At 41.1% G+C, this 23,414-nt stretch overlaps 2 protein-coding genes across 2 annotated transcripts; one reads left to right on the forward strand and one right to left on the reverse strand.

The window, feature by feature from the left end:
* The first annotated feature begins 328 nt into the window (after window positions 1–328).
* LOC129742986 (pickpocket protein 28-like) lies at window positions 329–7,886 on the forward strand. Its single transcript, XM_055734930.1, has 4 exons — window positions 329–717; window positions 2,064–2,502; window positions 6,993–7,519; window positions 7,577–7,886. The coding sequence occupies exons 1-4, from the start codon at window positions 329–331 to the stop codon at window positions 7,884–7,886; spliced, it is 1,665 nt and encodes a 554-aa protein (XP_055590905.1).
* Window positions 7,887–8,203: 317 nt separating this feature from the next.
* Window positions 8,204–23,092, reverse strand: LOC129742987 (pickpocket protein 28-like). The gene is made up of 5 exons (XM_055734931.1): window positions 22,734–23,092; window positions 22,236–22,674; window positions 22,022–22,182; window positions 8,522–8,869; window positions 8,204–8,447 (listed from the first exon to the last, which is right to left on the reverse strand). The coding sequence occupies exons 1-5, from the start codon at window positions 23,090–23,092 to the stop codon at window positions 8,204–8,206; spliced, it is 1,551 nt and encodes a 516-aa protein (XP_055590906.1).
* Between the last annotated feature and the right edge of the window lie 322 nt (window positions 23,093–23,414).

Below are 23,414 nucleotides of genomic sequence, written 5' to 3' on the forward strand. Positions count from 1 at the left end.
GGGTCTGCCTCCATGTTCTCCCTACTAGAATCATGGTGGTGGTCCTAATCCTGAACACCGCTCATTTTCTACAGCAAACGAAAAAAAAATACATTTTTACAATTTTAACAACTTTTTAATGATACACACACATATTTCCGATCCACTTGACTTCGTGCCCTCACACTATTGATGATACTGATGAGTTTCCCTGATTGTGTGCGCCTAATTATATTCTCCATGTTTGTGAAATCTTCTGCATGAATAAATCATATCAAACGTGGTTATAACTTTATGAAAAAGTGGGAAAGAAATCCAAATAGCGACTAATAGCTCACAGTAAGTCACTATGGCCGCATTGAAACCGTTTCCTGCCAAGAAGCATCGCGTGCGTCCGCTCAAACGATTAATGGATGAGTTCTGCAGTAATAGTGCCATCCATGGGGTTAAATATTTTGTTGGCGCCCATAGAGCACTGATTGAGAAAACCTGGTGGATATTGGTGTTTCTGGTTTCCCTGGCAGGTTGTGGAATTCTGATCCGAACCATTTTCTTCAAATGGCTCAGTGAGCCGGTGATTTTAACGTATGCCCAGAAGGCGGTTCCGGTTTTTATGATCCCTTTTCCTGCTGTCACCATTTGTCCGGAAACGAAAGCCAAAATGCGTAACTTCAACTTTACCAAGATGTACCACACCACTTCCAGGGCAAATTATCGAGCCAATGAAACCGATGAACAGTGAGTATAAGTATAAGGCTTTTCTGATACCTGAGTATAAGGGTTGTATGAAAATAAAGGGTTATGTTCCGGAATCAAAAGCTTGGGGCTGAAATTGTTCCTTTGCCTGCCAGAAGGCCTTAAATTTAAGCTCATTGGGATCACTCTAAGGAGTCGCTCAACGATCTTGAAGTTTGTATGAAAATTTGACCCCACTTGTTCTTGCTAAACTGCAAAATCTAGGGCCCTTTTCAGCGCCGCGCGTGAAGTGACGATAGCCATGTAACCATGAGTTTTGTCACCTCATTCCCGGAGTTGATGTGGGTAAAGTGACAGATGTTCATTCCTGGTGATCAACTGGTCCTTTGCATACAGATCAACATATGGGATACAACACCTCGAGGTTGAAGAAGAATGGTTCAGAACAGGATTTCAAAGCTGAAACTTGCACGAATGATGAATCCAAAAATGGAGTGAATTTTTCATTGTTCTTTCTAAAACTATCAAATTTTAGTGTATCATTTGAAGCCTATTTATTCCATTAGCATCAATTTTCCATTGAATATCTATCCCGTCACCACCTGAAAAGGTACCGATAATGCTCACCTAAAATCGTCATCCAGGTGCGATTTTTCTCACCCAAGGTGACTACGGGAATAGGATGAGAACTGTAAAAATTCATCCAAAGTAACGTTTCTAATCTTAAGCGACTGCTGGAATCAAGTGGCTCGATTGAATCGACTATCGTCATCTCACGCGCGGCGCCGATTAAGGATTTTTCTCTTTTGGTGCTTATTTTTATGTGTTCAAAACGATTGTTCAACAAATTTGGTTTTCGAAATCTAGACGTGATTCCACTCATTTCTGTGAAAGACTGTCAGGTGTTATGAACTACGGCAAAAAAGTTACTAATGGTACAATATAAATAGGTATAGCTGTCTCAAAGGTACGCTAAAACAACTCCGAATAGTCCTTTCTTTCCCTTCAATTTGATATTCCTCTCTTATTCCCTTAATAACTTTATTGTCGTTACTTGTATCATCTGAAGGTCTTCTATGGAAATGTATGAAATTACGTCTAGATTCTAGCCAAATTTGAAAAACAGTCCATGCATGTGCATGATAATAAATGCCTGTTAAAGCCTTAGAAGAGGATTTTGCATAACAAATGGTATCCAATGTATTCATACATACTTAAAGGCCATTGAGCGACCCCTTGGAGTTTACCAAATGAGCTGAAATTGATCATGGGTCTTTCTAGCAGGCCAAAGTACAGCGACCATGGGTTTCGATTGCATAATATACCCCTATTTTTGGACCACCCAACCTTTAAAAATTTAGGCTCAAGACGCTATTTTTTACCGTTAGATTACAGAAACTGGAAGTGATGCTTCAAATTTGCGAGTTTGTGTTCAACCGAATGACGAGCAACCGAAGCTTCGATGATGATTGCGTTAAGCTGATGCGTCGTTTGGCGATACCACCGCATGAAATTTTCATCCTGTGCCGCTGGCGAAACAAAGCTTTCAATTGCTTCGAGGAGTTCTCGATCACTCTAACCGATGTGGGAATTTGCTTTACCTTCAATTCGGCCGCTGAAAAGGATATTATGCGCGTTGATCAACTGATTCCCAACCAGAGGTACATGTCGGCCGCGAGATCGTCAAACAATTGGTCCCTGGAAGAAGGATATCCCCAGGGAGCCAGCATTCATACCTACCCTAGGAGGGTAATTGGAGCGGGTATAACCTCTGGCCTGTCAATACTGCTGAAGTCCAACATAAGTGATTTTGACTACCTTTGTGGGGTGAGTATAAACAAATAGCGAATGTTAAGAATTTCAGTTAAGAAGCCGTTGAAATTTTACGAAACACAATTTTCGATCTCTTCCCCCCCTACGTAACAAATTCGGGACAGATTCCTTATCCAGAATCTACGAAGCGTAACAAGCTGTTATACTCCATGATGTTGCAAAATCCATGAAATTTCACACGCTTCGATCGTTTTATTATATTCTTGTCCTTTTATCTCTCAATTTCTGCACGATAAATACAGTAAAAATTCGATGTTTCAAAGAGTTTCTGAGGTTTCAACTATATTTATGCATTATAACTGTAACAAACTTAAACAACTTTCCAAACGACTATTGCTCGTGTCAATAATTTGACCTGAAAAGTCTACATCGAACGCTCCTTGATATTCCAATATTAATTTTTTCGTTGAAGTTACATCGAAACATTTTCGGTGCCTAAATTAGTTCAAACGGCATACGGGTGGATTGATACCGCTGGGAATGGAAGATTCTTTTTGACATAAGCTTCCCCTCATTGAACACTCGTTGAACACGTTTGGAGATGCAATCAAAGAGGTGGAAGCCATGGGCTCCAGCTCTCGTTTTTGCATTCTGGACTTTGCTCGCAACATTCCGGTCCTTTTAGCCAAATCACAGCTTGAGACGTTGGGATTTGCTTTAATCATCAACTTCACTTTTCCCTCCGTCTTTTTGTTCTCCGTGTAGGGAGTATAGTAGGTATAGATAATTTAAAAGAAAAGAAAAAACAAACAAATAAAAGGTTGGCAACACTATGCACATCAGTACAGGAGAGACACCAGTACAGTTATTTACTCGGAAACTGATGAGAGCATTCGTTATGAAAAAAAACGGGACTGTGTAGAGTTTTGGAAGAAGAGTGTGCGTGTTAAAGAGAAAGCGGTTAAATCAGTTTACAGACTAATTCCAATGAGTGAAGATGGCTGTGTTAAAAAAAGAATTTTAGATAGTGATAGATTTCTGAGAGGGGCAGTACAGGCGATGAAAGTGCAAGATACAAACGTCTGAGCAGAGCAATACAACTTGAGAAGAGGTAAAGTACAAAACCCTGAAAGGGCAGTGCAATTTTTAGAGTGGAAAGCTACTAACCTCTGAAAGGGACAGTACATCTGATGAATGAAGATACAAAACCCTGAGAAGGGTTGTACAGCTGATGAATGAAGATACCAACTAGACTGAGTCGATTTGGGGTCATTTTTGAATTTCTCAAACCCTGGGGTCTTAAAGCTTCATTTTGGTCCAAAACTCATCCATGATTTTTTGCAGAATTTTTAAGTAACGTTTACATGAGTAAATTTGAACTTTTAGGTTTGTATGGGAAAATTGAATATTTTTTACTGAAAAATCAACATCATTTTTGTTTCTTCTGTGGAACCGAGCCTGCTAATGTTTTTTATTCCAATTTATAAATTTCTTCAAGGAAATTTTCCGCTGAACAACTTTGTCGAATATTATAACTTCGTATCTATTGAGACTAAAAAGTTATTAGCTGTTTAACAGATGTTTGTCTTTTTGGATTGATAAACCATGAATTCAATTGACACCACTGCTTGTGTCCCACGAAGTATGGCATGAAAAGTGGTCTTGCAATACTTTGCTAGGCAGCCAGCAGTGATGTCAATTGAATTCATGGTTTATCAATCCAAAAAGACATACACCTGTTAAGGAGCTAATAACTTTTTTGATACGAAGTTATGGTATTCGACAAAGTTGTTCAGCGGAAAATTTACTGTAAGAAATTTATAAATTGGCACAAAAACCAATAGCAGGCTTGGTTCCACAGAAGAAACTAAAATGATGTTGATTTTTCTGTACAAAATATCCAATTTTCCCATACAAACCTAAAGTCATGGATGAGTTTTGAACCAAAACGAAGCTTTTAAGACCCCAGGGTTTGAGAAATACAAAAATGACCCCAAATCGACTCAGTCTAATACCAACCCCTGAGAAGGCAGTACAGCTGATGAATGAAGATAGAAACCATCTTTGAGGGGTAGCACAAATGATGAGTGTAGGCAAAAACCCCGGAGAGAGGCAGTGAAGTTTAGTAACACCTATGGTACAAACCTCTGAGAGGGGCAGTACAGGTGACGAAGGTGTAAAGTACAAACTCCTAAGAGGGGCAGTACAATTTGAAATAAGGTAAAGTACAAAACCCTGAGAGGGGCAGTACAATTTATGAAGTGGTAAAGCGCATACCCCTGAGATACACTTTTATTTCAATTCTCTCTTGGTTTAGTAAGCATATTAATGGTACATTAGAAATACCAAAGATTTAGGATCAGAATATCAATTACAGGCTGAGAATAATAAAAAAAAGGATTTTTGCCCTGTTCGAAATAAAAGCAGCTAGAAATAAAATATTTTTTAAAAACAAATAATGAATTCATACCAAGTCTTTCTCTATGTGAAAGTCATTTATGACATCAATACTTCGTAGTGTACCCGTTATTTCTGATCACTGCAGCGCAACGGCGTGACATAGAGTCCACAAGCTTTTGGCACCGTATGACAGGAATTTATGACCATGCACGGCGAACTACAACCCATAGTTGCTCTGCTTTTGTCGGCTTTGCCTCGAAAACTGCCTTTTTGATGTCTCCCCACATATTTTCGATAGGATTGAGGTCCGGCGATTGAGCCGTCCATTCCATCACATCAACGTTATTGTCCCGGAACCACGCTTTCGCTCGTCTGCTGGTATGTTTCGGGTCATTGTCTTGTTGGAAGATCCATTTCAAGGGCATTTCCTCTTCTGCGTATGGTAGCATGATATTCTGCAGAATTTCCACGTAACCAACTGCGTCCATGATACCGTCTATACGATGGATGGGCCCAACACCGTGGTACGAAAAACATTCCTACACCATGATTTTGGCACCACCATGTTTCACCGTTTTCACGGTGTACTGGGGTTGGAATTCTGCACCTGCAGGACGTCTGAAGAACATTCGCCTACCGCTGGAACCAAACAACTCTACTTTGCTTTCATCAGTCCACAAAATGTTACGCCATTTTTGGATGGGCCAATTGACGTGAGAGTTGGCGAAGTTCAAGCGGTTATGAATATGTCGCGAAGTTAGTAGAAGCACTTTCCTCGGTCTTCTAGCTTGCAATTCAGCTTCAATCAGACGTTTTCTTACTGTTGAGGTACTGATGGGAAGATCCAACTCTTGTTTCAGTGCTCTTGATGAGATGTGTGGTTGCATTTTCACCAACCGAATCATCTTCCGGTCAGTTCGTGAAGCTGTTGCTCGCTTCCTGCCACGAGTTTCACCCTTTTCCTTCCAGTGCAATGCATTGTATACCTTTTTCGCAGAACAGTTAAGCAGTTCCTGAACTTCACGATATGTTTTTCCACTTGCAATCAGTCGTTTGATGTGATTTTGTTCTTCAAACTTACAATGCTTCGAGCGACCCATTTTGCTGAAATATTGCAGATTTTCGGTAATGTCTAATCAACCAAAACTCATCATGGAACATTTATGTCTCTTACCACAACAAATTCACATCGAAAACTATGAATTTCCTCAAAACTTCAGCGATTTAGTGCACTTTGTAACCTGTGCTGCTATTTTTTCGAACAGCCCAAGAACGATATGTTTTAAAAATGGCAACCGAATAAAGTAAACAAGTGCGTAGTGCATCGAAATAGTCGAGCGTTGCACTCATCACTCACCAATACACTAACGTGCGTAACATATGTTAGATGAGGACAACACTCATACAAGTACGCAGTATAATTCAATACGCTTCTTTTGCGCTGCTATTATTTCGAACACCACTGTAAGTAGTACAGCTGATGACAGATGGTGCAAACTACTGAGAGGGGCAGTACAGACGATGAGTGAAGGTACAAACCCCTGAGAGGGAAAGCATAAATGATAAGAGAAGTTACAAACGCCCTGAAGAAGCAGTACAATTTATGATGGGGTGACGAACAAACCCCATCGGAGAGGTAGAGTCACTAAAGATACAAGATACCCCTGAGAGGGGAGGTACAGCTAATGATTCTACTTATGCACTATCTCTTTTCATGTTTTATTAAAGCCCTTATTGGCTGGTTCATCTCTGAAGAAAATGTTGTTTTTATGTGTGTTCTACAAATCGTTTCATTAAAAAATGTGGAGTTCCTGGTTGATGCTCACTTACCTAGGCCATCACTGCCGAAGAACTGGCTGCTGTTTCGATCGTATGCTTGTTGCCGACGGACGAGAATGAGAAAGCAAGTTCGGGTCGACTCGTGAAAGCTGTCTTGAACGAGGGAATCGTTTAACGGCAACTTGACAGCTAATGATTCTGCCCGAGGGACAAGGCACTAGCAATCATCTTCTACACAAGAAAGCACATCACTTATTCTGCTTTTACTGCACTATTTAACTACTATCTTGAAAGTGAAACAGAAACAGATCATACACAACTAGCTTGTAATTATTTCAATATTTTGATATTACTTACCTTTGCAGAACTCATTTCAAGGATTCCGGGCACTGCTACACATGCCGACAGAGTACCCACTGCTCATCAACCAGCACTTCCGGATACCTCTGGAGCATGAAACGACCGTTGCCGTCTTACCCCAGGTGATTATCACCTCCGAGAGTGTTCAATCCTATCAACCGAAACGTCGAAAGTGTTTCTTCGACCACGAGCGTTATTTGCGGTTCTTCCGGGTCTACACCCAGAGCAACTGCGAGCACGAGTGTTTGGCGAATTTCACGATACGGCGATGTGGCTGTGTAGCGTTTTACATGCCCCGAGCACCCGGAGTGAGGATTTGCGGTTTAGGGTTGAAAAAGTGCTACCAGGATGCGATGATCGAGCTGCTAGAGATGGAAGCCAACCTTTACGGTCGCTCCCAGCGCTTTGTGAAAGAGTGCTCTTGTTTGCCGGGTTGTACCTCGATACTCTACAACACGGAAATATCCCAGGCATCGTTCGATTGGACCAAAGTTATTACGATAGAATCTAAACTAGGGAAGGCTCTCGAAGGGTAATTTTTAATGTTGGAAACAAATTCTAATTGATGACCATTTGTTGAACCTTTTAGAACACAACTGGCACATCTACAGGTGTTTTTCAAAGACTCTCGGCTAAGACCAATCGAACGTAACGAGCTGTACGGTTCAACTGACTTGATAGCTAATTGTGGAGGACTCCTGGGACTGTTTATGGGTGTTAGTTTGTTGAGTTTAATGGAGATTATGTACTTTTGTGCGGTTAGACCACTCATCAAGTGGTTGTTACCAGTTTTTGTGGAGCCTAAAATTAACCACAAACTCGCGAAAGTGAATTTGCTGGAGGTTCAACCCATTCACCAGGGAAACGAGTTCATCAAACCAAAGATAGTTGTTTACTAAGGAAAAACTGGAACTTTCCAAGGGTTTGCAGTGGAAATTTGTTTGAAATTCACTTTTTCAATAATAAATCATCACTTTGAGATATACATTTTTTTCACCATTTTTGATGTGTACTGCATTCCGATTTTTTACAGAATTGTATAAAAATGATTTAAAATAAACTACATATATTGCCATTCATTCATGAAAAAGTGGTTTTGATGTGATAAGAATAATTTTAGACAAAATATAACTATTTTTCGAACATCAAGTTTTAAAACTCAAACAATTACACTCTCCGATAAGAGTAAAACTGCATTTTTCCAAGGATAATTTGTTCAACGATGCCATGCTACGATGGACCGGATCTCGGAAACATTCTCCTCGAAAACCTTTCTGCTGCAGGGTCTCACGAAGCAGTAATATAAAAGCTCCACGATCGTGAGAAAACTGGCACCCATTATTAGACTGAATAAGCCGCCCAATTTTGCCACAGCATCGCTAAATCCAACCAGCTTCTGACGAATCATAGGTAAGAACCATTTTTCTTTGAACGCCACCATCAATATCGCAGGTTTTAAACTGAAATTAAAAAAAAAAAGGTAAGTCACTTAAATTCCAGCTTCTGATGAATAAAGATAATGTTCATTTCATACTCATCCAAGTGCCACTCTTTCTTATCCAGTGCCCTAGTGTAAGCCGAGTGATTGAGTGAAATGCTGGAGATCTCATAGTTGTAGGACAGCGAGGTGCAAGTCGGTAAACATCCGCAAGGGTATTCCTGTTCGTTGCTGACATTACGGAAAACCCGAAAAAAGGTGTCCCTGTAGCATCCGATTTCGCTGGCATCGCAAACACGAACGTCTCCGCTTCTTGGCATCGAGAACTTAATGCAGCTGCACATACTCTGCGACAGGTTTGCGATGCACTCCTGAATGCAATTGTTTTGGTTGTATTCTTTGAAGAATCGAAGATATCGTTCGTGTCGGAAGTAGCAGTGACGGCTGAAAAAAAAACAAAAAACCTACTTTATCCTGACATTCAAGAAGGAGGTTTTTCGACCAAGCAGATTTTCGAGTCTGAAAGTAACAATGACTGATTGACTGACTAGATAGGCGATGAAATCGATCCCGAGTTTGGGTGATGGTTTTCCTCTGTTTAAGTAATTAATTTCCTAAGAACTATTAAAGTATATAAAACCAATTTGGTATCGGGGGGTTTTCGTGAACAAGAAATGTTTTTGAGGGTTTGAGAACATTAAATCTTCACAGTTTTTTATTTGTGGATTTCTAAGGTGGAAAATCCATTTACGAGTTGCATTCCAAGGCACGCGAGCTACCGCGTCTCCCCAGTTCTACTCTGGGTTCATGGGGAGTTGTACGACTCATGATACTGTGTGCTCCTACGTCATAAGGTCAACCGTGAGCCTATGGTTATAATTCCCATCCATACCTGAAAATACGCAATACCCGTGATAAGAAACCAGTTCTGTGTGATTCTGCAGTTATCGGCCGTTCTCGTTTCAAAATCAACTCCATCATGTAACCTCGCCTCTTGTTACGATTCAATACCAAGAATCTCTCTTCTAACGCCTTGAGTTCCAGCATTAACTCGTAACTCGAGGCCGTGGGGACCTCGAAACGTGTGTCGGTTAGGTAACGCTTTCAAAGTAACTCGTGCCCGTCACAGCATCCACTCCCGCAGGATTTCTAACCACCAAGACATGGCCGATTGAGAAACTACCAAGCTAGAATCCCGTCATGACCATCCCGAATGGTATATCCGCTTCCTTTTGCTTCAGGAAAGATCGTAGCTGAGTACGTGAGACCTTCGAAGCCCCACCACACGTATGAGTCCAGATAAGGGTTATACAGCGCCATGAGATCACGTTGCTTTTGAATTGTAGTGTTATACGAGGCCCAAGACCTTCCATTAGCTTGTCAAATTTCATTGACAATCTCGCTCTCTCCGTTCATCATTTTTCCTGATTCTAATTAGATCGCGCATGATTTGAGAGATTTCGTCGACTATAGCATGCCACGACTGTTTGTCGCGAAACATTTCACTCATAATGTTTTCAGCGTTTAAATTTTGAACTTGTTGACGCCTTGAAATGAACCTGGGGCAGACAAAGATAGCCAGTTCTTCCGATTCCTCGAGATAATTCGGCATAATCCAGGCCAATGAATCTATGACTTCCGATGCACTTTCACAACAGTATTTAACATGCGCACCAAAACTTAGGCGATTGTCGACCATTAATCCAAGGTTTTCAGCTGCTGTTTTGAAGATTTCGTTTGCCAACAGTAATCTCCATCTTCAGCACATGGTTTTATAGTGAGCTATCGGCTGCTTAGCTTCCTTCATCCATATGCCAACCCTTTCTATGGATATCGTTGCAAGGTTTTCTACCTCCTCGATGATTTCGCCAATGATCATGAGCATGATATCGTCAGCAAATCCGACTATCTGCACGCCTGCTGGTAGTTTCAGCTTAAACACCTCATAATACATGGCATTCCAAAGCACAGGTCCGAGTATGGAATCCTGTGGATCACTAGGACTCGACTTTCGAAGAAGCTTCCTATTATCCTGCAGGGTTTATTGGGAACACGCATACTGTGAAGCGTTTTGGCAATCGCTTCCCAATTGGCATTGTTGAAGGCACTCAAAGTCGATTGTCACAATGGCGCAGTGACGAACGCTTGTCCGCTTCATTTTATATGCGCGCTTCGCATACTCTGTCATCATTCGGATGGCGTCCACCGTAGATCTCCCTGTCCGACAGTCCACTTTCGTTTTCTATATTGATACTAGCAGACCCGGTAAACTTCGTCTTACCATGTTCAATTTGGCGTCCATTTTCTATTTTTCCTAGTTTTCTTTACATTTCCCTTCTTTCCCTTTACTCGAATCGTCCCGCTCAATTCTATCAAAATTAAACCAAAGAAATTCAACGGGTCTTTAAAATTCAATTTTTGTAACTTGTTCAATAAATATGTAACTGTATGTTGATAATATGTATGTTTCATTTGCTGTATTCCATTCAGTAGATTTATTCCGTTTTGTTATATTGTTTTAATATCGGGACAATTTTTGGAGTATTTGCCGAATATTTTGCATAGCGCAGCGCTTTCATCTCCCAATTAGCTTTGAATGGTGTATTTTTTAGAGCTGAAGAAATAAAAAAACATAAGAAAAGATTTTTTACTAACGATTTTCAAACGGCTTTTTATTCATCATCCTCATCCTTCGAAGCAGTTTGAATTAAAATCCATATTTTCACCAAAATCATTTCCAAAAAGATTCGCCTGATACTAAAGTTACAGACTTTACACATTCCAACTTAAAGTGTTCCCAAACAGCACTTGTCATGGCATTAAATCTGGCGATTTTGAGTATTGCAAATTCCTTTTTTTTATTTAAGCAAAAAATGCAAATTAATTCATTTGAACTTTAACCCAATGAATCAAAGAAACGATTGGTTTTGAAAAGAGGAAAACATATGTTTAGATATATTCACCCATCATTTTAAAGATTTTAACTGAATCAGTTCTGATTTCAAAATTTCCTGAACATTGTTGGTGGTGATCTGCGATTTCATTTAGGATTACGTTATATTTTTAAGATTTAATAATATTTAATTGAAAAGCAGATTTTTTTTTTTAATTTAATAGATCGATAAGAAATAATCTGTTCAGGCTTCGATGGTTTCATGAGTTCATTTTGTTTCCTGGAAATTATCATATTAACAAAACCTTAACCCTTCGTTTAATGACTTTTTATTTTTCTTTTAAAATTATTTTAAACAGTTAGAAATGATGTGTACATCAAGAAATAAAATTAAAATAAAATACGATTTAACACTCGGGATACCCTATCTGACTATTTTAGGAAAAAATTGGAATATGTTTCAAGACTTAAAGGCGCATTGCCACTTGTTTCACCGTGTGAAATGACAGGAGTTTATTTTATTTTCAACACTTTTAGGTCATAACAAAAACTTATAAAAAAAAAAAAAAAAAAAAATTCAGCTTCTGCAATCAAAAAAATTATGCTTCTGGAATATCAATCACAAAAAAAATGTCAAAAAAAAATCGGATCTAAAGTCTCACCTACGTAACCAAAATATGTTAAACAAAAACACACATTTATGTTAAGTACGTACTTGAATTCTGTGTAAACAAACAGGGAACCTGTAAACACTTTTTTGGTGAACTATTAAAAAAAAAAGTTAAGTTTATTTAGTCAGATTGTTTATTTGGGCCCAATCATTTATAAATTTAGAAATCATGTATATATTTTTTGTAAATGTTGAACGTTTGCACTTCTTTGCATTCGGCCTTCAAATGAACATCAATCTTATATAATCCATTTTAAAGGACAGGCTCTTGTTCAGTTCATGTGTCTGTTCATTTGCAATGGATTTTGTGGTTGTTCTATAAATTTAATGGCGCATGATACAGCTTCTGTGAAGCACCTTTGTACATGTTTGAAAAATATTTCTGGCGTTTTGGAATATAAACCAAATCTTTCCACTTTTCTTTTTTCAAATGTCCGCAAAGAGTCATACCATTATTTCATACGACAATTCCTTCTTGAAATAACACGAATTGAAGTTTTATTTTTTTCAAATCGTTGAATGGTTTTGATTTGATCGGCAAAATATTAATCTGGGTCACATATGGGCGTCATTCATTACTACATATGTGCTGTACAAATGATCTAGGAATCAAGAAGAAAAAACACATCTAGGCTTCATGTGGTCACCACATGCATCGAAATTATGCTTGGTTGAGAATTGCGCGCCCAAAAATTCCCACTAAACAGTATGCTATGCCATAGTTACTAACCTCCTACGACGTTTGCTTGCGACGCCTCGACCATAGAGACGAAAAACAAACCGCCCGCCCGGCGCCCAAAGTAAAGAAAATCTCGAAAAAATTGAAGGCCATGACTTTAATTTGATTCAATTTATTACAAATTTAAAGATTACGGACAATTTATGCGAGTTTTTGTTGTTTTTATTCGATATAAACCGATTCGCATGCCCACAGATTATTCTAAAAATAATTTCCTTTGAATCGGTTGGGTCATACCGGAGGAGTAGTACTACAAACACCGTTACAAGAGAATTTTATATAATAGATTAAGTCTGTTTAATATTATCCTCTCCAGTAGCTTACCAAGGGTGTCCAGCAGACAAATGGGTCTGTGTGATGATGGATGCTCTGAAGGTTTCCCAGGTAGTATCAACTTCGCCGTTAAATGGGAAACGATCCCTCGTCTTGAAACTTTTGTAGCACCACTCCGAAAGTATCCGGAATAGTCTGTACCGCAACTTTCAGCACTGCATTTGGGATTCTTTCCGGACCAGAGGCCTTATTCACCGCAAGTTTCTTAGCGATAGCCACAAGTTCCTCGTTCGTTACTGGCTCGATCGCCTAGGGTTCTTTCAACAAGCTCCTTGAAGTCTGCGCTGTTTACCGCCGGGTCTTTGTTTAGCATGAAAAGCAGCTCGCCGTTTTGGGTGCGTCTTGTTTTGCTGATGCTCTCGCCAAGAGCAGATAGTTTTGGCTCATCACCCGTCGAGGTTTTGGTTTTGGGGGTGGTTCTGGCTTTATAACGGCCTTTCTTTTTTTGTTCTGCTTTCTATTACGAACCATTCGCCAGCCTCCTGCACTGCTTTCTCTGTCTGCATCCTCGTAGTCCGTACCACCCTTTTTTTTGGAGGAATCGTTTACGACGGGGGAGTCGCGATCTCTTTTCGCGGTTTTTCTCGGCTTGGACTCCTTCGAAGGTCCTTGAGAAGCAACCAATTTTGCTTCCTCCATTCCCTTATCCACAGCCTCGACTTTCCGCACCAGCTCGGTTTGTTCCTTGACCGCACTCTGCAGAAGCACTATCAAGCCTTTTACAACCATCCTTTTACCTCATAAGCACGGTCTTTTGCATAGAGGCGTTTTCGGGCCGCCATGAGCGACACACTTTGGGCACCCTTGGTCGTTGTATCCAGTAAGTTCCGTTGGAAAAGTCCGAGTTCATAGCGTGTTTCATCCATAGAGGGGTTCTGTCAGTTCCGTTTGCGTGGTCCATATCCATTGCATGTGTTTTTATAAGAGGGGTTTCAGTTCCGTTTGCATAATCAATGTCCGTTGCATGTGTTATCATTAGAAGAAGGGATGGTTCCAATCTATTCCGAGTGCATAATCCGAGTTCGTTTGCGTAGCTGATTAATGGGGAGAGAGTTTCTGAATTTAGTCGCCTCTTACGACATGGGTCAGTTACCCCGGGGTAGTATTCTGATGCCGCTACCCTACAGCAAGAAAGTATTGTCTTATCTCCACCTATACGGGCGCCTACTTTAGAGGCGCGTTCAACTTTAATGCTCGGCTCGGTACACGCAGAATTTAGAGTCTTATCTTTTTATGCTTTACTGCTAGGTTCGGACGCCCTCGACTCAGATGCTCCTCGAAAAGAGAGTCACATTATACTGGCTCCAACGCCTATGCAGGTTAGTCATGATGCGGGGGAAATCTATCGCTGACCACGCGCCAATCATTGGCATCCTAGCATATCCTTCGCACGATGCTGTTGGCTATCGGGCCGGGTGCACAGGTGACAAGCATGTTCGTGCGTATTCTTTCGGACCTTGGACAACTGAATACTACGTGCTCCGGTGTCTCGACTATGTCACCGTAAGTAAGGCAAAGTGGCGAGGCCACTGCCCAAACCGGTGCACGCGGTGGTGGTACTGCATGAAGCATCCAAGGACCCTCATTCTGTGCAACGACTGCTGAATTGTTCGACATAATACTCTCTTTTGCACGAGTAATTGACGTTGCTCGTTAAGCTCAGTCGATCGTTATTCATCATTCCCATGTATTTGATCGCATGCTTAGACTCAATAACGCACGCAAATTCGTGATCAGTATCATCTAGGTCTTGAGGAAAGTCAGACGCTGACTCTTGGAGCGCATCTACATTTTTACCCACTCGATCGCTACTGGGGGGCCGATCCGTTGAGGGGCCGATCCGTTGAGGGGCCGATCCGTTGAGGGGCCGATCCGTTGAGGGGCTCGATGCAAGAAGGACCACATCATCAGCGAATCCCACTAGTCTCTTTCCCGTAAGGAGACGCAACCTCAGCAGTTCGCCGTACACGATGTTTTACAATAACGAGCCCAACCAACACTGTTAAAGGCGTTCCGCACGACAAGGATGCCTAATGCTCAAAAGCTCTCCCCTCTTCTCTGTTTCAACCCGACTTTGTCTGCTACTTCATTAACGGGCCGGATAGCATTTACCGTGCCGCGACCTTTCCGAAAATCGAACTGTTTGTCGGAGAGACCGTTATCGCACTCGGTGTAAAGCTGGATATTCTCAGGATCACCTTCTCTAACACCTTGCCAGCTGTATCTAGAAGGCATATTGGCCGATGGAACGCCTGGTGGCTTTTCCGACTATGACAGGAGCACCAGTCTCCACCTCTTCCACACGTCTGGGAAGACCCTCTCATCATTCTCATCATTTATATTTCAGGATACTTGATGATTGCGGCCTTCACAGCAAAGCTAAGGATGCCGTCCGGGCCCGGATCTTCTTTCAGCTCCTCATCCTTTTCCTCTGCGCTCGTATCCCAGTCATATGAGACTCGCGACCAGCTAGGCGTCACATGCTGTGGGAACATCTCATTGTGATTTGGTGCAGTTTTTGGACACATTTCAGGTGATTTTTTTTTCTTGTAGGGGAGAGCCCACTGCGACCAGTAGTTGATCTATGTGGTAATTACCCCGCGTTACTTTATGCTATCAGGCTCACCTGCACTATGGGTTGAAGTGACAGTTGATTGCTGACTAAGCATTTTATCCCAATCGGGTATGATATCAAAGATGTATAATATAACCTTCTTCTCTGATATGCCACCATATGTCTTATGCGCTTAATAATTTTGCCCCAAGAGCACAATCTCTCCTATTAAGGAGGGCGCAGAAGTTGCATAGAAGATGCTCTGCAGTTTCTTTTTCGATCCCGCATAACCGACAGTCGTCGTTTTGAATAATGTTTATCCGTTTGAGATGTTGTTTTGTTGGACAATGTCCGGTCAAGAGACCTGTGTAAGTACTTAACTCGTGCTTACTTAAGTGTTTTGGATAGTCGTGCGCTTGGTTCAATGAATCTTTTCGCCTGAGCTGCTCCCTCTGCTGTTCTCCAGTTGGAGCCAATAGTGGTGCTTTCCTAGTTGTTGAGTTCCATATTCAAGGCACTCTTCGATACTCCGCAGAAGGGTTCTGGTCCAATTAACAGGCCCTGAGATCCTTCCTTAGCTAGCTGGTCTGGATGATTTTCGGCCTTAGTCCCCATTTTTTCCCTACTCCTTTGAAGCAAACCCATAGAGCTGTTATAGCCTTGGCTATTACATGCTCTAACTATGGGTTCCATGATAGTTTTGAGTCTAGTATGATTCCTAGATATTTAACCTGTGATTCGAAGTTTAGCACTTCCCCATCTAGTTTTAGAGGTTTTAGTGCAGTTTTCGTCTCATAGTGAATACTATCACAGTAGTTTTGGAAGGGTTAATGTTCAGTCCCTCTTCCCTGCACCAGAATAGTGCGTAGTTGAGTGTAGATTGCATTTTATAAGACAACACATTCTCATGTTTTCCCCGAACTAAAATAACTACGTTATCAACAAAGCCAATAACTTCGAATCCCATAGATACAAGTTTGTTTAGGAGGTCATCCACGATCAGTGACCACAACAACGGTGATAGAACCCCACCTATGGGACATCCCTTAGTTGGAGTGGCACTGATTGTAAGTCCTCCCAAGCTTGCATAGATGGTTCTATCTATCAGCATGGTACTAGTCCAGTCAACAATTGCCATGTGGCATCCATTTCAGGTGATACACTCCCTCTTCGTGGCTTGGCCATCATAATCCTGTAAGCGGCGCCCCTGATTTTCGTTTGCGTCCTGGCAGAGTTGCCTGAGACGTGCCTTTTGCTTTCCTTAAAGGACCCAATCCTCTCTCTTTCTGCATATATCGCCAAGCTCTTTGGCAGCTGGTACACAGGTTCGCAATTTAAGCCGTCCACCAGTAAACGGGTTGCCGAGAGTCTTTACGCTATAAATACCCTCCTGGTCATCGCAGCGTTACAGGCGCGTGCGAGTTCTCTCGTCAGATTATCCGTGGGCAAGTTTTCCTGGTTCTGTTCCATTTTTAAGACTTCAACGAAGATGTTCTGGTTGAACTGTGTTGTGCGCCATGTGTTTAAATATTCCGAAAATTGATCAATAACATTAATACAAAGATGGTCTTGGAAAATATTTTTAAACAATTGTTTCTCTCATAACTTGGGACTGAGAATAGAGAAATAGGAGGTTATTCTTACTTTTATTTGGAGTAATTGTGGAAATGGCACCAGATGTTGCATGGGATCATATCTGTACATTGTAGGGATGAGATGAAGAATATACAGAAAATAAATCAAATTTAATTAGGAATAAAATAAAATAATAGTTGTATTCGGCAACACTGTAGATGAATAAAATAAAATTAATTTCTACGAGAACAATTGCTATTTTAGGAGCACTTGACAAACAAACAAAACAAAGTGAGTCATTGATCTATTCTTGCGAGCGACAGACGTGTTTGAGTGAATTTCTGAATTGGGATTCGTAAAATCACGACAATGGCGCGGTTGGTAGAATAAGCAGAAATAGCGCAGATATTTAAGGCTGCTGCTGCTGATTGTTTTGATTTGGCCTTCCGGTGGAAATAAGACGGAATTGCCCCTGATAAGCGCAGATATTTAAGGCTGCTGCTGCTGATTGTTTTGATTTGGCCTTCCGGTGGAAATAAGACGGAATTGCCCCTGAAAAGCGCAGATATTTAAGGCTGCTGCTGCTGATTGTTTTGATTTGGCCTTCCGGTGGAAATAAGACAGAATTGCCGTTAAAAGCGCAGATATTTAAGGCTGCTGTTGCTGATTGTTTTGATTTGTCTTACTTCCGGTGGAAATAAGACGGAATTGCCCCTGATAAGCGCAGATATTTAAGGCTGCTGCTGCTGATTATTTTGATTTGGCCTTCCGGTGGACATAAGACGGAATTGCCCCTGAAAAGCGCAGATATTTAAGGCTGCTGCTGCTGATTGTTTTGATTTGGCCTTCCGGTGGAAATAAGACGGAATTGCCCCTGAAAAGCGCAGATATTTAAGGCTGCTGCTGCTGATTGTTTTGATTTGGCCTTCCGGTGGAAATAAGACGGAATTGCCCCTGAAAAGCGCAGATATTTAAGGCTGCTGCTGCTGATTGTTTTGATTTGGCCTTCCGGTGGACATAAGACGGAATTGCCCCTGAAAAACCCAGATATTTAAGGCTGCTGCTGCTGATTGTTTTGATTTGGCCTTCCGGTGGACATAAGACGGAATTGCCCCTGAAAAGCGCAGATATTTAAGGCTGCTGTTGCTGATTATTTTGATTTTTCTTACTTCCGGTGGAAATAAGACGGAATTGCCCCTGATAAGCGCAGATATTTAAGGCTGCTGCTGCTGATTATTTTGATTTGGCCTTCCGGTGGACATAAGACGGAATTGCCCCTGAAAAGCGCAGATATTTAAGGCTGCTGCTGCTGATTGTTTTGATTTGGCCTTCCGGTGGAAAGAAGACGGAATTGCCGTTAAAAGCGCAGATATTTAAGGCTGCTGCTGCTGATTGTTTTGATTTGGCCTTCCGGTGGAAATAAGACGGAATTGCCCCTGATAAGCGCAGATATTTAAGGCTGCTGCTGCTGATTGTTTTGATTTGGCCTTCCGGTGGAAATAAGACGGAATTGCCCCTGATAAGCGCTGATATTTAAGGCTGCTGTTGCTGATTGTTTTGATTTGGCCTTCCGGTGGACATAAGACGGAATTGCCCCTGAAAAGCGCAGATATTTAAGGCTGCTGTTGCTGATTATTTTGATTTGGCCTTCCGGTGGAAATAAGACGGAATTGCAACTGAAAAGCGCTGATATTTAAGGCTGCTGCTGCTGATTGTTTTGATTTGGCCTTCCGGTGGAAATAAGACGGAATTGCCCCTGATAAGCGCAGATATTTAAGGCTGCTGCTGCTGATTGTTTTGATTTGGCCTTCCGGTGGAAATAAGACGGAATTGCCGTTAAAAGCGCAGATATTTAAGGCTGCTGTTGCTGATTATTTTGATTTGTCTTACTTCCGGTAGAAATAAGACGGAATTGACCCTGATAAGCACAGATTTTTAAGGCTGCTGCTGCTGATTGTTTTGATTTGGCCTTCCGGTGGACATAAGACGGAATTACCCCTGAAAAGCGCAAATATTTAAGGCTGCTGCTGCTGATTGTTTTGATTTGGCCTTCCGGTGGAAATAAGACGGAATTGCCCCTGAAAAGCGCAGATATTTAAGGCTGCTGCTGCTGATTGTTTTGATTTGGCCTTCCGGTGGACATAAGACGGAATTGCCCCTGAAAAGCGCAGATATTTAAGGCTGCTGTTGCTGATTGTTTTGATTTGGCCTTCCGGTGGACATAAGACGGAATTGCCCCTGAAAAGCGCAGATATTTAAGGCTGCTGCTGCTGATTATTTTGATTTGGCCTTCCGGTGGACATAAGACGGAATTGCCCCTGAAAAGCGCAGATATTTAAGGCTGCTGCTGCTGATTGTTTTGATTTGGCCTTCCGGTGGAAATAAGACGGAATTGCCCCTGAAAAGCGCAGATATTTAAGGCTGCTGCTGCTGATTGTTTTGATTTGGCCTTCCGGTGGACATAAGACGGAATTGCCCCTGAAAAGCGCAGATATTTAAGGCTGCTGCTGCTGATTATTTTGATTTGGCCTTCCGGTGGAAATAAGACGGAATTGCCCCTGAAAAGCGCAGATATTTAAGGCTGCTGCTGCTGATTGTTTTGATTTGGCCTTCCGGTGGAAAGAAGACGGAATTGCCGTTAAAAGCGCAGATATTTAAGGCTGCTGCTGCTGATTGTTTTGATTTGGCCTTCCGGTGGAAATAAGACGGAATTGCCGTTAAAAGCGCAGATATTTAAGGCTGCTGCTGCTGATTGTTTTGATTTGGCCTTCCGGTGGAAATAAGACGGAATTGCCCCTGATAAGCGCAGATATTTAAGGCTGCTGCTGCTGATTGTTTTGATTTGGCCTTCCGGTGGAAATAAGACGGAATTGCCCCTGAAAAGCGCAGATATTTAAGGCTGCTGCTGCTGATTGTTTTGATTTGGCCTTCCGGTGGACATAAGACGGAATTGCCCCTGAAAAGCGCAGATATTTAAGGCTGCTGCTGCTGATTGTTTTGATTTGGCCTTCCGGTGGACATAAGACGGAATTGCCCCTGAAAAGTGCAGATATTTAAGGCTGCTGCTGCTGATTGTTTTGATTTGGCCTTCCGGTGGAAATAAGACGGAATTGCCCCTGAAAAGCGCAGATATTTAAGGCTGCTGCTGCTGATTGTTTTGATTTGGCCTTCCGGTGGAAATAAGACGGAATTGCCCCTGAAAAGCGCAGATATTTAAGGCTGCTGCTGCTGATTGTTTTGATTTGGCCTTCCGGTGGAAATAAGACGGAATTACCCCTGAAAAGCGCAGATATTTAAGGCTGCTGCTACTGATTGTTTTGATTTGGCCTTCCGGTGGAAATAAGACGGAATTGCCGTTAAAAGTGCAGATATTTAAGGCTGCTGCTGCTGATTGTTTTGATTTGGCCTTCCGGTGGAAATAAGACGGAATTACCCCTGAAAAGCGCAGATATTTAAGGCTGCTGCTGCTGATTGTTTTGATTTGGCCTTCCGGTGGAAATAAGACGGAATTGCCGTTAAAAGCGCAGATATTTAAGGCTGCTGCTGCTGATTGTTTTGATTTGTCTTACTTCCGGTGGAAATAAGACGGAATTGCCCCTGAAAAGCGCAGATATTTAAGGCTGCTGCTGCTGATTGCTTTGATTTGGCCTTCCGGTGGAAATAAGACGGAATTGCCCCTGAAAAGCCCAGATATTTAAGGCTGCTGCTGCTGGTTGTTTGTTTTGAATAAGCCTTCTTGTTGGGCAGGCTGTTTCTTAGAATACTATCGAATTATTCCGGCTCTTGTAAACAGAGACAGAGTTACAAGGAAAGCACAGTTTAAGAAAGCTGTTGCTAAGAATGTTTTTTTTTTTTGCGGATTGTTCCGGCTCTGGTAAAAAAAAAGAAGAGCGACAGAGAAAGCACAAATTGAGAAGGTTTTTGTGAAGAATATTTTTGGATGAAATGAAGAATATGCCAAAAAAAAAAAAAGATTAGAAAAGCTTTTGCAGGGAATGGAATGTAGAATTGAGATGAGGGATATTTGGGATATAAAATTTTGTATTTTAGAAAAACAAAAGTCAGTAAATTAAAGATTCTATTGAAAATAGAGTTGAGAAGGAATGTAGATGAAAGATAAGCAGAAATTAAATAAAATTTGTAGGATGGAGAATAAAGATGTGGAATATGGAATTAAAAATTGAGGATATTTGGTAAATGAAATTATGCACTAAAGGAAAAAAAAACAAATGTTGATGTGTGAAAAGTTTGAATTAAGAATAGAGGTGAGAAGGAATGTAGGGATGAGATGAAGAATATACAGAAAATAAATCAAATTTAATTAGGAATAAAATAAAATAATAGTTGTATTCGGCAACACTGTAGATGAATAAAATAAAATAAATTTCTACAAGAACATTTGCTATTTTGGCAGCACTTGACAAACAAACAAAACAAAGTGAGTCATTGATCTATTCTTGCGAGCGACAGACGTGTTTGAGTGAATTTCTGAATTGGGATTCGTAAAATCACGACAGACATGTACAAAAAACATTTCTCTGAAGTGTTGAGACTTCTCTTTCTTTTTATTGGGGAGATTGTGATGTGAGAAGTTTGTGTGGTTTTCCAGAGTTTCCAAAATTAATTACGAATTACTTTTGAATTTTCGCTTTTAATGGACAGTTCCATTAAAAAATTGAGCTAAACTTGTCCATTTATGGTTCGTCATTAATCGGATGAAAATTGGGGAGTGAGAGCTATGTTTCTAGTATGTTGGGAAATTAGGGCCACTAATTGGTATACATAAAAAACACACTGTTAAGCTATCTTAAACTAATAAGTTAAATCGTTACCTCTTCAACGGCAATTTACGCAAGTCCTCCGACGTCAAAATCAACTCAGGTTGCACCATGAACAATAACGAATCCTCCAAGGGCAGTCGCTGGAAAAAGTTCTCCAACGAAGGGTATTCATCAGGCGAATGAAGTATCACTTTGAATCCGTTTCGCGGTGCCTAAAATTAATACTGTACTCTCTTAAAATACACATAACAACTGATTTTCTTACATTGCACACCATTTCCGCATCAATGTTTCTAGTTTTCAACAGAATATTCAAACCTGACGAAATTCCAGTACCAATGGGACGTTTTGGATAACCAGCCAGTTCATTCCGGTTCAGATACCCTTCCTCCACATTCCAGAAGCTAGAATCCGGCGTTTTGCTGATATAACTATACTCCTTGTGAAGGTTTTCAGTTCTAAACAAGCGATTGGCGCCGATACCGTTGAACGTGAAGCATAGGCCATCGTCCGTTAAAGTTTGAGTCCAAATTGTGTTGCAATCTACATTCTGGTTTCGCCACGAACATGAAATCATCGTGTCGTCGATGTCAAGTGAAACATTTTGGAAATGTTCAACGCAGTTTTCCGAAACATGAGTGGTAAATTTATTAATTTTTGGTAATGCGAAACATGTTTGGCTGATGCATCTGAGGCATTGGATGCTGTTAAAAAAATTTGTACTGTGAAGCAAACCAAAACCTTCGAATATAAATTTCCTTACTTTCGATCAGATATTTCCTGCCCCTTCATGTACTTTTCCAGATTATCGGTTATGTTGAAGTACATTGCATTCACTTTGACCAGTGGGCAAATGGTAATCGCAGGAAAGGGAACAGACCAGGATGGGAAAAATTCCGTCTCATAACTGATGTAAATCGGGTTCATCATCCATCCTCCGTAGGTCGCCAGTAGGGACAGGCAGGTTAAAGTTATTGCACAAACTATCCAAAACATCCACCAAATTCGATTACCAATGCTTATCGATTTTACCGACAGATGTCTCATCGCGTAAACCGTACACGTTTCACAGTATTCGAGCCACAGCTTACGGAAAAGGGACGTGTGTTCCCTGGGATCCATTTTGGACAATTGTGAGCAAAATAAAGTTTCGCATTAAGTCAAATCAAAGCGAACAAATTAACCTGCTAATTACAATATGTCATGCAAGCACGTGCTGTCATGCCAGAAGGTGTTGAAATTATAGGAGATGAGTCGAACTCTAAATTGATGTTACCCATAAATTACCTTCAAACAAGGTAATGGATTTACTTTGCCAACCTTGCATTGGCTTTTTAATGGTGCACAGTTGAGTAGGGCGTCTTTGTATTTGGTATTTGGTCAGACCACCAATACTGATTAAAAATGAAAAGTTAACCTACCCATACAAATTTTCCACAAATGT

Source organism: Uranotaenia lowii, chromosome 2, assembly GCF_029784155.1.
Source record: "Uranotaenia lowii strain MFRU-FL chromosome 2, ASM2978415v1, whole genome shotgun sequence".
NCBI lineage: Eukaryota > Metazoa > Arthropoda > Insecta > Diptera > Culicidae > Uranotaenia > Uranotaenia lowii.

What these genes read in the sequence shown, in the direction of transcription:
- LOC129742986 (XM_055734930.1), top strand. Translation starts at nt 329, where the DNA reads ATGGCCGCATTGAAACCGTTTCCTGCCAAGAAGCATCGCGTGCGTCCG. An exon ending in ATTTTGACTACCTTTGTGGG is followed by an intron (nt 2,503 to 6,992) that starts GTGAGTATAAAC and finishes TTACCTTTGCAG; the next exon opens with AACTCATTTCAAGGATTCCG. An exon ending in CTAGGGAAGGCTCTCGAAGG is followed by an intron (nt 7,520 to 7,576) that starts GTAATTTTTAAT and finishes TGAACCTTTTAG; the next exon opens with AACACAACTGGCACATCTAC.
- LOC129742987 (XM_055734931.1), bottom strand. Translation starts at nt 23,092, where the DNA reads ATGGATCCCAGGGAACACACGTCCCTTTTCCGTAAGCTGTGGCTCGAA. An exon ending in ATGCGGAAATGGTGTGCAAT is followed by an intron (nt 22,183 to 22,235) that starts GTAAGAAAATCA and finishes TATTAATTTTAG; the next exon opens with GCACCGCGAAACGGATTCAA. An exon ending in CGTAAATTGCCGTTGAAGAG is followed by an intron (nt 8,870 to 22,021) that starts GTAACGATTTAA and finishes TTTTTTTTTCAG; the next exon opens with CCGTCACTGCTACTTCCGAC.